At 38.2% G+C, this 13,052-nt stretch overlaps 1 protein-coding gene across 2 annotated transcripts in view; it reads right to left on the bottom strand.

Annotated features, from left to right (window-relative positions):
- tenm1 (teneurin transmembrane protein 1) overlaps nucleotides 1-13,052 on the bottom strand; it is a 147,319-nt gene that overhangs the window by 46,930 nt on the left and 87,337 nt on the right. For both annotated transcript variants that reach the window (XM_057352507.1, XM_057352516.1), the window contains exons 7-11: nucleotides 12,063-12,271; nucleotides 3,875-4,085; nucleotides 3,557-3,658; nucleotides 3,172-3,366; nucleotides 1,646-1,846 (exon numbers count right to left, since the gene is read on the bottom strand). In XM_057352507.1, the coding sequence (XP_057208490.1) occupies nucleotides 1,646-1,846; nucleotides 3,172-3,366; nucleotides 3,557-3,658; nucleotides 3,875-4,085; nucleotides 12,063-12,271 (918 nt within the window). The remainder of the gene's footprint in view (nucleotides 1-1,645; nucleotides 1,847-3,171; nucleotides 3,367-3,556; nucleotides 3,659-3,874; nucleotides 4,086-12,062; nucleotides 12,272-13,052) is intronic.

The following is a 13,052-nucleotide window of genomic DNA, read 5'->3' as shown; positions in this document are numbered from 1 at the left end:
GAGGAAGGAGATCTTGTTCATTGTTATTGGTTTTGTAGGAAAATTCAGAGGTTCTGGGTGATCAATACTATTTTGGCTGTTGATGTTGTGTGTGACCCGTTGAATATGCTGCTTGGAATACATTGTAATTTCATTATAGATAAACATAAAAAGTTGCTTTATAAGCTTCTAGTATTCTGTGCAAGAAAATGTATTTTATTAAATTGGATATCAGAAAAATCTCCATCTATAACACAATGGCATAGAGTTATTCTTGAATATGCTTCTTTAGACTACTTGACTTGTGTCACTCATAGCAAAGATCATACATTTCACAGACGGTGGGAACCATATCTGACATATATGGGACTAAGCATTTCTTCTATCTTCTCTAGAGGGTTTGTTTAGGGAGATATAACTTTGTAATACAGAGATTGTTGCATTAAAAATTGTCTATTGCTTTAGTGATCTAATTAAGTGGTGAGCCGATTATTTTATTATATATATATATATATATATATATATATATATGTGTGTGTGTGTGTGTGTGTATTTTTTGTATGTATTTAATTTCATTTATCTATTTACTTTGTTTATTTGATAAGTTGTTGCGTTTAAAAGTTGAAAATCAATAAATATATTATATAAATTATATATTATTTAAATGTGAAAGGTTTATTTGAAAACATAACTCATAAGACTAAAAGGTAGAATGATATGCCTTGAGATATCACTTGACTCTAACATCCACAGACTCTACATTGCAAACAGAAAATGCGTCAGGCTGTGGGCAGTTGGTTTGTTTAGACGATCTGAACTTTTTTTGACATATACTGTATAGAAAGCAGGAAGCAGGGAACATCAGTGTGTTGTGTGCAAACACTATTTGGCTGCTGTTGTGTTTGACAGCTAAAGCCATAGTACACACAAAAAGTCAGTGCAAAGCTGAATTTCTACTCAATCGTTCATTATAACGGTCTCCAAGAGCTGGTTTGTGTCCACGTACAGTATTTGGAGGGCAGAGTTTTGAAAAATGAGGCATGACTACTTTAGAAATTCTAGAATTTGCTAACAGTACCTTTAACTGAAGTAAATTACAAATATATAAATAATTAAAATCAACCACTGATATAACCCAAACACGGGACAGTTCAACCAAAAATAGAAAAACTGTCAGCATTTTTTCAACATCATGTCGTATAAAACAAACACAAAAGAAGATATTTTGAGAAATGTCTCAGTGGTTTTGCGTCTACACAATGGAAGTCAATGGTGACTAGATTGTTTGGTCACCAGCATTCTTCAAAATATCTTCTTTTGTGTTCTGCTGAAGAAGGGCATACATGTTTGGAATGACATGAGGGTAAGTAAATGATGACAGAATTGTAATTTGGGGGTAAACTACTATCCTTTCAACTCAAGAACCAATGAACAACAGGACTAAAGTGAATATTCCTGTACATAAAAACTAGAACATGAAGACTTAACATTTAAATCGATGCAGTAGGAAGACCCTTTAAGCCAAAGGTATTCAAGCTATACATGTTATCACTATGTGCAGTGAAAATCTAACCCATACTTGAACAACCAATCAACAGACATAAGACTCAAGCAAACACCCATCAAACCTATCACAGCACATTAGTATGTGTTAATGATAACTCACCCACAGAGCAGTCATCGCCGGACCAGCCCTTTTCACACACGCACACCCCTGTCTGAGGTTGGTAAGACCCGTGACCTGAACATTGTTCTTTACAGGCAGGAAGTGGCGTCTCGCAGCTCTCACCTCCCCAGCCTGCGGAACACACACACTCGCCGCGCACACACACACCTCGACCTGAGCACAACGGGTCTACGCAATCCACTACAGACACACACACAACAAAATAAAAGATGTGCTCATTAAAATGATGACATCATTCACTAGCCCTATAATTATAATAGACTTCATGTACATTACCATATATTTTAAAGGCATATTTTAAATATAAAAATAATATTCAATATTCTTGTCGTATTCAACCTGTATGACTAACTTTCTTCTGCAGAACTTAAAAGAAGATATTTTGAAGAATGTTGGTAACCAAAAACCATTGGTTTTGGACACGAAGCCAATGCAATTCAATGGGGACCAACGGTTTTCTCTTACCAATGTTCTTCAAAAAGTCATACAGGTTGAAAATGACAAGAGGGTGAATTTTGGGTGAACTATCCCTTTAAGATGACGGTTCATATCTGTGCCTCTCAGTTAGTTAACACTGTCAGATATTTAAGAGGTTGCAGACAGTGACGTTGAACACATTTTGTGTTTCCAAATTAATTCATTTATTAATCCAAGAGACTTGTAAGTTTGTCTATTTGTGATAAATATTTGAACTTTTTTTTCTGACTGTGAGATAAAATGACAGATTAAACAAAACCTTTTTGAGAAAAAGAAGAATCTTAAAATGCAGCCATTCACCTGCAACTATGTCGAGCAGATGAATACAAAATAATGGATGATACGTTAACATGTATTCTTTCAGTTCTGTAGCGTGCTTGGACCTAATACTAAAACTCAGTGACACGCTTAATTCAGTAAGTATGCATACTAAAAAAGAACAAGAAAAAAACACGCAGCTTTCAATTACACTAGCAACAATGTTCGCTTCGGTCTGTGTGTGTGTGTAGATGGAGAAGGTGCTTGATGGAAAAGCTAATTTGGTGGATGGATCTACATGGGATTAAATTGAGTCTCTCTCTCACACGCTCTCTGTCTCTCTCTCTATCGCTGAAATTGCGGCAATGAATTTTCAGCTTAATGGTTAGAGGAGAAAGTGTGTTTAAAATCCAATTACAGAACATTCATCATAAACAAGCTGTGGAGATGGACTAGGAGCTCAACACACTCGCACTTACGCTTAGTGATGGTCGTGTTGTAGATAATGGCTATTTCTGCTTGTAACTTAATCTTTTCATCTATAGGCGAATGATGTACATCACAAAACAATTTTTTTTTAATGAAAGATTTACGTGTGTACAATGTTTGGTGTTTGTAATCGTTTCATCTAAATCTTCCTTTTTTTATAGGAGTTGTGTGCGTGTCATGGAAAAGGGTTTCCAAACCCAAGTGTCAAATGCCAGGCATTTACAGCAACATTAAATATCTAAGGACGTAATTTTCTCAGTCTTGGTGTGTGAAACTCGTACCTTGCTCACAGTTATCACCCTTGAACGCAGGAGCACAAACACAGACTCCGCTGACACATTCTCCGTTGTTGGAACAGGTGGGATCGATACACTGGCCTTCCTCCACCTCACACTCCGCCCCCTTCCAGCCAGTGTGACACACGCATACGCCTTTCTCATAATCTCCATTACCACTACACAGTACTGGACAAGAGTCTGAAACACACACGCATACATCATACAGTCAGATCTTATGTTTGTTAGTTACGTTGTGAAACTATAAGACTGACTATTTAGTGAGTTAATATGCATGATTACGTTTGTTATTCTGTGACTGTCATACACATTATTGTACAAATGTAATTGTTTTCTCTTTATGAGCATGTTGTTTTATTATGTTGTATACCTTTGGAACAATCTGGGCCCAGGAAGCCGGTGAAACAATGACAGTGTCCGGCGACACACTCTCCATTCCCATTACAGTTAGTGGAACAACCGTCTAATGTTTCTGAACAAACAAACACATTTACATTCATTTAAAAAAATCAATGATACTGATGTCATATGTGGATCTATAGCTAACATTTTCCTAAACCAAAAAAACACACAATCATTATGCAGTAATTATGTTCATATTAAAAGGAAAAACCATTCAAATCAATTAAAATGGAAATAATGAAATAAGCAAAAGCTTTAACAGCTGTGCTCTCCGGCACGGCCTCACCTATGGGGGTGCTGTACACCACCACCTGTTCCATCTTGCGGCCGTCATTGTAGAAGGCCAGGTACCAGGTGCCAACGTCTAGGTATTCCACAAAGCCCGTCTCCTGCAGGGCAGACATGAGCAGACTACGTGGTGGAGGGTTCGGGATTTTGGCAGTCCGGGAATCTTGCTTTATCAGCTGTCTCCCGTCCAGTAACTTCACAAAGTCAAACTAGAGAAAAGGAGAGCATTAGATACTATATGTATCTAATCTAATTTGTGTTAGCAAAAGAGCCGATACTTGGCTCGTCTCCACATCTTAACAACTTGTCTGCAATGCAAAACTGACTCGTTCTTCCGATAATTCATTACTTTTCTTTATCGCACTTTTTCGATTATAATTTCATTTTGGTGCGCTTTTTTGACATTAGAGCAACTGTACCTTTGTATTGCAGAAGCGTCTGATAGTGGCATTTCAGTGATGAATTGTGAGAATTTAAAGTTAAAGCAATACTCCAGTATGAACTAAGAAAGTAGCAAGTTTAATACTGCAATTCTTTAACGTTTACTTTTCTATCGCCATAATCATCATGTGTTAAACATTGCAGATTACATTTTTAAGTACGTCAAACCAAGGTTATTTTAGTTGACTAAAATTAAAACTTTGAAAACGTTTCTGTTCATTGAAATCATTGACCTAAAACTTATTGGAAAAACTTGAACAAAAATACGTTTAAAGCACAAAGTTATAATAATAAACAAAAACTAAAATAAAACTAAGTTCTTAAATAGCAACATAAAAATAAACAAAAAAGAATAAAATGACAAAAGCATATAACAAAATTGCAAAAACTTTCACAAAAATTAACATAAAAATTTAAAAATAAAAGCTGATTTTTTTTGCCGCGTCAAACTAAAACAAATTATAAATCATTATTAAAAGCATATCATTGTGAACAAGGCATATTTGATTTATTTCTTTAGTCTTTAATTCGATATCAGCAATGAAGGCTATATTTATGGCTCATAAATAATATTATCATTTATATCAATACCAACGATACCAAAACACTATGAATATAAAACATATAAGATAACCGCCCACAACAATGCAAAAAATAAAAGAACAGATAATGTAAGTAACAGATAAATAACATTTACTGAATAAAAATGTAACATTTTCCCAGGAAAAGTCTTTTAAAAAATGTCCATTAATGAAATTTCTGAGTAAGTTGCAAGTTAGAAGACAGTTTCGAACCATTGCATTTATGTACTTGCTAAATAACAGATTTTTGTTTCTTCTTAATGAACAAAAGCTACAGATTACAGCAGAAACAAGATAGTAATTATGTAATGATAACTACACATCTAATGAAGCCAAAGAATGAGCCCAAATGTGCACACGTGTAATGATAAAAAAGATCTTTCCCTCTCCATCATTTTACCTCCCATTGTGACAGCGTGACCGATCAAAGCCGCCTAAACTAGAAGTGATCACCTGTGCGCACTGCGACATGATAAAAACAAGCTTCCAGTTCGAAGCAAACCCAGCCAGACACCCTTAAATTCGCACAAATCTGGACCCACTGCAGATATGAAATATGTTTGCATCCAGGAGTTTACAGCGCACCATCTGCGTCTGTTCGAGTCTGTATATCTGCGTTCAGTGCCTGTCTCATCACCCCACACTACCGTGTCACTGTAACCGGAAAGCATCCATCTCCAAGGAAACTGTAAAAGATATGCACGTACAGTGTGTCTGTGTCTGTCTGGATTTTGTGGGGTGGGGGGATTGCTGGTGTTTAGACAGAGCTGTTACAAACATCAGAAACATCAATGAGCTGCGTTCTCCAAGGCACTACAGAACCCTCTGGCTATAATGAGTCCCTCTCCACCCCCGAAGTCACTCTGGAAACTGTGGAGCCGCTGAAGCCCCATCGACTGTAATGACTCTTACTCTGACAGGCAGGAGCCAGCAGGGCAGCAGTCGCACCAGAGCCCCACTGCTTTTAATGACAGCCAGAGAAACCGAGGAACGATCGCGGGAGCCGCATCGGAGTTGACAGTCTCTGTGCAGTAGCGATCTGTCAGGAACACATACACGCCGAAGCAGACTCGCACGTAAACATCTCTATTCCGATGCGCGCGAACAAACACACAATGGAAGCCTTTTCATTACGCTGGAACAATTAAGCACTCTTCTTGCTTTGCCTACGCCTACGCCTACGTATGTGAGCGCATATGCAAATGAGGCGCAAACGAGATGCCTTAAATTGAATTACACCGGGCTCTAATTTCTAGAGCAAAGTGAACAGTTAATCTTGGATGATATCCTGAATAATGAGATGTAATTAGCATGTTGGGGTCGTCTGAGGCACCTCATTAGATACGCTGCCGATCCTCCTCTTTATCTGCCAGTCATAACAATATGCACTTAGACAACTTTTACCAACAACACCAATCACGACACCATCTGAGACTCAGACACGCATACATAAGTACTCTTACACACGAATAAAGGTCTGTTTTACTACAATAAGTTGAATCTATGTACATTACATATAATAGGCAGCGGCTATTTTCACTAAGTGTAAATAGCAATAGATGCTATTTACACTAATTTGAAATAGCAGTAGGTTCTGTTTACACGAAGTGAAAATAGCAGCTTTTTTTTAGCAAAATTCTATTTACTCTGACCGAAAATAGCTGTATTTTCTTTGGATTAAGTAGAAATAGTAGTTAGATGCTATTAGTACTTATAAATAGTGGCAGATAACGTTACTATTTGCACCTCAGTATTGTTGTGTATTAAACATTATGCAATAATAACAGAGTGTATATCATTATATTTATAAAAATTATTAAAACGCAAATTATTGAGATATTAAAGCCCTACACCTACCTCTAGCCTTCCCCTAAACCTAAACTTTACGAATAAAAATGAATTTTAAGTCTTAAATCAATTTTATTGAAAACAAATGCCTTTATGACCTGTAATGTGAAAAGGTAAAAGAGCATTTTCAGGAGCCACTGGAGTCGCTGTTTGAAACAGCGTCGTTCTTACACTTTCTCTATTCCAATCACATATTGGTGGGCGGAGCTAATCTCTGCCAACAAGGCGGGCTATTTGTACTCAGTGTAAATAGACACTCAGTATATACTATATAATATACATATAACCACTCACTTATTTATATTTTGCAACGTCTAGTCAACCTTTGCCCAGCATTTGCAAAAATCTACTTGGCTTTTAAACAGTCAACTTCTTGAGGTGTCACCACGGGATGCTTTTCAAACAGTATTCTGTCTTTCTAATATCTGCAAGCAATTTACTATGATAGGCTTTGTATGAGAGTAACTTTGCAACTCAAACTCCACACCCGCCCTGATCTGCACTTCACACATTCACCCACCCCCGTACGCAACCCCCCCCTCCTGCCTCCCCAACCATTCTACCTGCACTGTATGTGTAGAGGATGTGAACTGGGTCTTCAAGAAGCAGAAGACCAAGAAAGCTCCAGGCCCAGACGGTCTTTCAACTGCCTGTTTAAAAGTCTGCGCTAACCAACTGGCCCCCATCTTCACACAGAACATCAACAGATCTCTGGAGCTGTGTGAAGTTCCCCACTGCTTCAAATGCTCCACTATCATTCCGGTCCCCAAAAAATCCCAAATCACTGGACATAACGACTACAGATCTGTCGCTCTCACGTCTGTGGTTATGAAGTCGTTTGAGAGACTGGTCCTGGCCTACCTGAAGGACATCACTGGACCCTTGCTGGATCCTCTTCAGTTTGCCTACAGAGCAAACAGGTCTGTTGATGATGCAGTCAACATGGGGCTGCATTATGTTCTACAACACCTTGACAGACCTGGGAATTACACAAGGATCTTATTTGTGGACTTCAGTTCGGCCTTTAATACCATCATGCCTGACCTTCTCTCTGGGAAGTTGACCCAGCTCTCCGTGCCCACCCCAATCTGTCAATGGATCTCTAACTTCCTAACAGACAGGCAGCAACTAGTGAAGCTGGGTAAACTCACATCCGGGACTCTCACAATCAGCACTGGTGCCCCTCAGGGATGCGTGCTCTCCCCACTGCTCTTCTCCCTGTATACAAACGATTGCACTGCAAAAGACTCCTCTGTCATACTCCTGAAATTCGCAGATGACACTACCATCATCGGCCTCATCCACAATGGAGACGAGTTTGCCTACAGACAGGAAGTTGAGCCAGAGCTGGCTGTCTGGTGCAATCACAACAACCTGGAGCTTAACACGCTCAAAACAGTGGAGATGATCGTGGACTTCAGCAGAACCCCCCCCCTGCACTCCCCCCACTCACCATCATGAACAACACTGTGGCTGCAGTAGTCATTCAGGTTCCTGGGCACTACCATCTCTCAGGACCTGAAGTGGGACACTCACATACACTCCATCGCTAAAAAAGCCCAGCAGAGGTTGTACTTCCTTCGCCAGCTGAGGAAATTCAACATGCCACAGGAGCTGCTCACACAGTTCTACTCGGCCATCATCGAGTCTGTCCTGTGCTCATCCATAACTGTCTGGTTTGGTTCAGCTACTAAATCAGACATTAAGAGACTACAACGAACAGTCAGAACTGCTGAGAGGATTATTGGTGCCCCCCTGCCCAACCTCCAAAATAAGGGGCTAAGAAAATCACTTTGGACCCCACTCACCCAGCTCACTCCCTCATCGAACTGTTGCCATCTGGCCGGCGCTACAGAGCACTGACCACCAGAACAGCCAGACACAAGAACAGTTTTTTCCCGCAGGCTATATTCAGCCTGAACAATTAAAAGCTCTTACTACTCACTGTCCATCACATTGCACACTTGCACATGGCACATAGCATCTGGAAACTGTACATTGTAAGAAACAATAGGTTAAACCTGTAAATAACACATCTGTACACTCTTTTAAAAAATTATATGTCGTTTTTTTGTCTATATTTTTTCACTTTTTGTATATAGTGCATTATTGTTTTTATTTAAGTTCTCTTTTTTCTATCTTAATGTATATTTGCACTATGTTTGCACCATGTGTACACTTTCTTCTGCACTAAGCTCCTGTCGCCAAGTCAAATTCCTTGTGTGTGTAAACATACTTATAAATAAAGATCAATAAAGATCCTTCTGTTTCTGATTCTGATACATGTCAACTTGGGGCCAAATTTACAGTCTATGATCGTGACGTAGTGTCCGTGACATCACCTGTAGGTTTCTGAGGAGCTGTTTTTAAGCTTAAAGTGGGCGGAGCCGGCCATCACCATCTTAACACCGCTTCACACCCGGATAATCGGAAATGGGCATAGAGGCGGGACGTGGTTGGAGCTGATGCGCCTGGTTGCTGAAACCACGGAAAATATGTACTTTTTAAGTCAAATTAAAAGTGTGTACTTTTACTTGAGTAAATTTCTAATAGAAAATCTGTACTTTTACTTCGTTACATAACTTACATTCCCTTACTGAAAAGACACATGAATTTCACATGATTTTTACATGTTTTTCGCATGTGATCACATGTATACAACATGTGTTTAACATGTGCAAAAAACACGTGTGATCACATGTGAAATGTGTGTTTTTGGAACATTTTGGTGTGAATTCCATGTGAATTCCCACGTGAAACCCATGGGATAACATGTAAAAACCCATGGGATGACATGTGCAACATGTGGTGACGTGAAGAACATGTGATCACATGTGGAGACATGTCGCATATGTTATCCCATGGGTTTTTACATGTTATCCCATGGGTTTCACGTGGGAATTCACATGGAATTCACACCAAAATGTTCCAAAAACACACATTTCACATGTGATAACATGTGTTTTTTGCACATGTGAATTTCGTGTGTCTTTTCTGTAAGGGTTGCGTGACGTTCCTTCATTTTAAAATATGCTTTTAAAACGCGTTGTTTATTTCAAGGTTGTCGTCTCTTTTACGGGCATTCCCGAGTGATCGATTCTTTTGAGTCGATTCCTTTGAAAGCATTAATTGAACAATGGGCAAAACCATTTGAATGGGCTAATGAATCAGTTCAAATGATTTGTTCAGTTCGCAGCACGATCTGAATCATCTGAAGCAGGATTACTCACTCCTCGTAGCGCGAAACTTAAAAACACGCAGAACACAAAGAGCGTTGGATGAAGTGGATATGAATCTATATCTATACAATAAAAACTGCAAATGTGTCATATTGTTTGCCAGCAATGATAAATGCCCGCCATTTGCGCGCACCTGCGCAACCTGTTCGTCAGACACAGAGACGTGGGCTTGCAGAAATATACATTTGAAGAACAGGAGGAAGAAAACTTGTTGATGGGCGTGTGGTTCACTGTTTACTGTTTGTTTACAAGTAAGAGCGTTTCACAACACACACGTGACACAACACGAGAAAACATGAGCTTTGTTCAAAAATGTGTATTTCATTTAAGAGAGCACTGCAGATGTTCTAGATCATCTTAGGAAATGCTCGGAGTTTAGTTCATGCTTTAGTTTGACATGGTCTATTATTCTAAATAAGTTGTGTAAACTACATTGACATCAGGACTAGATGAAATTTACAGAAATGCTTGTCTCTTCTGTGTTTGTCTATTCTTTAGTCTCTCTAGTATATTGCAAAGATATCTGCTTATGATAATTAAAAATATTGATTAAAATGTAATATTAAAATATTGGCGTTAATATTAATTTAATGTAGTAGGCCTATATAATCAGATACAAAGTAACTAAGTAACTAGCTACTTGAGTAGTTTTTTCATTGCATACTTTTTTACTTTTACTCAAGTAAATTTTAAAATAGTGACTTTTACTTTTACTTGAGTAACAATTTCTCAAGTTACTTGTACTTTTACTTGAGTAAAGATTTTGGCTACTCTACCCACCTCTGAGTTTAAGTCACTTCGGTGTTGGCTTCATGAGAGAGATCGGAAGGTTGCCGCTTGGTCACGATGCGAAAAAAATACAATCGCTACTTCTGTTTCATGTCCACTTTAAAAAACACAATATCTCATTCCCATGATGATCAGCGGAAATTTACTGAGAGCAGCGCAAATTAGTGCAGGGTTTAAGACATACTTTTTTGGGCGTCAATCAAGCTGCAAATACCAGTACAATGATGAGTACAAACCTTAGTAAACCGCGTTGTGTGAAAGTTTGCGTCTGAAGAGGAAATTCCTACAAATGCATATGCAATATGGTCAGTCGCAAAAACAGCCATGTCCAGCGCCTTTCAGCGCTAATTTTCAATGTGTGTCTTTAGTAAATACAGACAGTAGGTTTTTTTAAGCCAAAAGAGGCATTTGCGCTACCGCAAACTATTAGTGAATCTGTTCCTTATTATTCCATCCATAACCCTATCCAACCATAACCTTAACAGCCTACTAATACTCTAATGAGTTAGTTGACATGTAGATTCAAACCAATGCGTTTGTTGACATGATGTCGCAAAAAATTATTAAAGTTTTAGTTTTGTAATGAAATAAACATGTTTGCACACTTGATTTTATTTTATATTTACAACACTAATTTCAAACCTTTCAGCATACAGCTTCAGCTCAAAAGGTTTGAAACATTAAGAGAAACAATTCACTCAAGTGACCCTAAACTTCTGAACAGTAGTGTATATTTGTAAGAACATCTCATGGGATGCAATAGTTTTTATGTGGAATTTATAATATTTTATAATCCTAAATCTAACATCTTACAGAAATATCAGCAGACCTAAAGCAAAACATGATTTGGCCAACATATAAGCATTTTCAAAGGGTTAAAAAAACTTTACATGTACTGTGTTTGTTGTTGACATTTTTTAGTATATTTGTGAGAGCATTTAACAATATTTGGCCCTAACAAGAACAGCTATACACATAAACACATACACATACTTAGAAGCTATATTATTATGAACTTGTAAATCAGATTTTTATCACTGATTAACATGAGATTTTTATATTATTCTTTACACTTATTGCTACCCTTAAACTTAACCCTCAAATAGTGAGAACCACTTTAAATGTTGGTTTCATTACATTTCTAAACAAATCTGACCTCACAAGTAAAGCCAAACCTGAACACAAATGCATGCACAGGCACAACACAAAAACATTTTCAAATATACAGTAAGTTAATAAATATTGAAAGAATATAACCAGTCATGTAAAACTCTCTGCGTGTTGTTACCTGCGTGTGAGTAGGTGGTATATTCCTCCTGCCATAGATGCCCAGCAGGGCGTCCCGTGTGAGCGAGATGTTGAACTTGACATACTCAGGGTGGTGAACCGTGATGTGAAACCTCCAGAAGAGTCCAGGAGGAATTGCCTGTACCAGCTGTGTTCCGATGGCCACCTCTCCTCTCTCTATCACCCTGCCTCGCTGAATCACCTCTTTATCTGTTAAGAGAAACAAACGAACAAAATAAAATTTGATTTCTTTGACTTGTTCAGAAAGATGAAGATCACAAAAATATTTTGTTGGCACTAGTGTACCTTCAATAAACATACTTTTGTTTAATCTCTGAACTCACACATGGACTACAGCACACAAACTATATATTTTAATATAGCATATACAATATTTTATACAGTATAATAATCAATAATCATGCAACACACGTTTTTGTACATATAAGAAGGATTTTAACTGGTCACTCTTTTCCATTTAAACCGCAATGAATATACACAGAGAAGCATTAAACAGACTGCACAAGCACTACAAAAGCAGTACATACGACTCATACGCTATATTATAGTTTATCTGATCCCATACAAAATTTAAGCCATTTGACAGAATGTCAGTCATGTCAGAATATCCACTCTGTTTAAACTAATTCTTCATTTTTCAGTTTTGGATTTTGGTTGTTGGTTAGACTGAAAATGATGCAACCAGGCTCGGGTTCTCTGACGGACAGCCACGGAAAGGTTGTAGATGTAAAAACTAAAAGAACTGTGCCTCGGGGCTGCTAGATGAATTTCACTTGTGATTCTATCAACACAGACGCCTCTGCGTCGGCTTTAGTGTCAGAAAGAATCATGTATTTTTTACAGGTTCAGTCGATGTGAATCACAAGCGATCGTCTACAGGACTCTTTGAAGAGCTTTGCTGACTGGAGTCAAATTCGGGTGATGGCAACGATGAAACGGCACCTGTTGCAGCGACGCGCAACTTCAGTGC

Source organism: Triplophysa rosa, linkage group LG2 (genome assembly GCF_024868665.1).
Source record: "Triplophysa rosa linkage group LG2, Trosa_1v2, whole genome shotgun sequence".
Taxonomy (NCBI): Eukaryota; Metazoa; Chordata; class Actinopteri; order Cypriniformes; family Nemacheilidae; genus Triplophysa; species Triplophysa rosa.
This window is presented reverse-complemented; position numbering and strand designations above follow the sequence as displayed.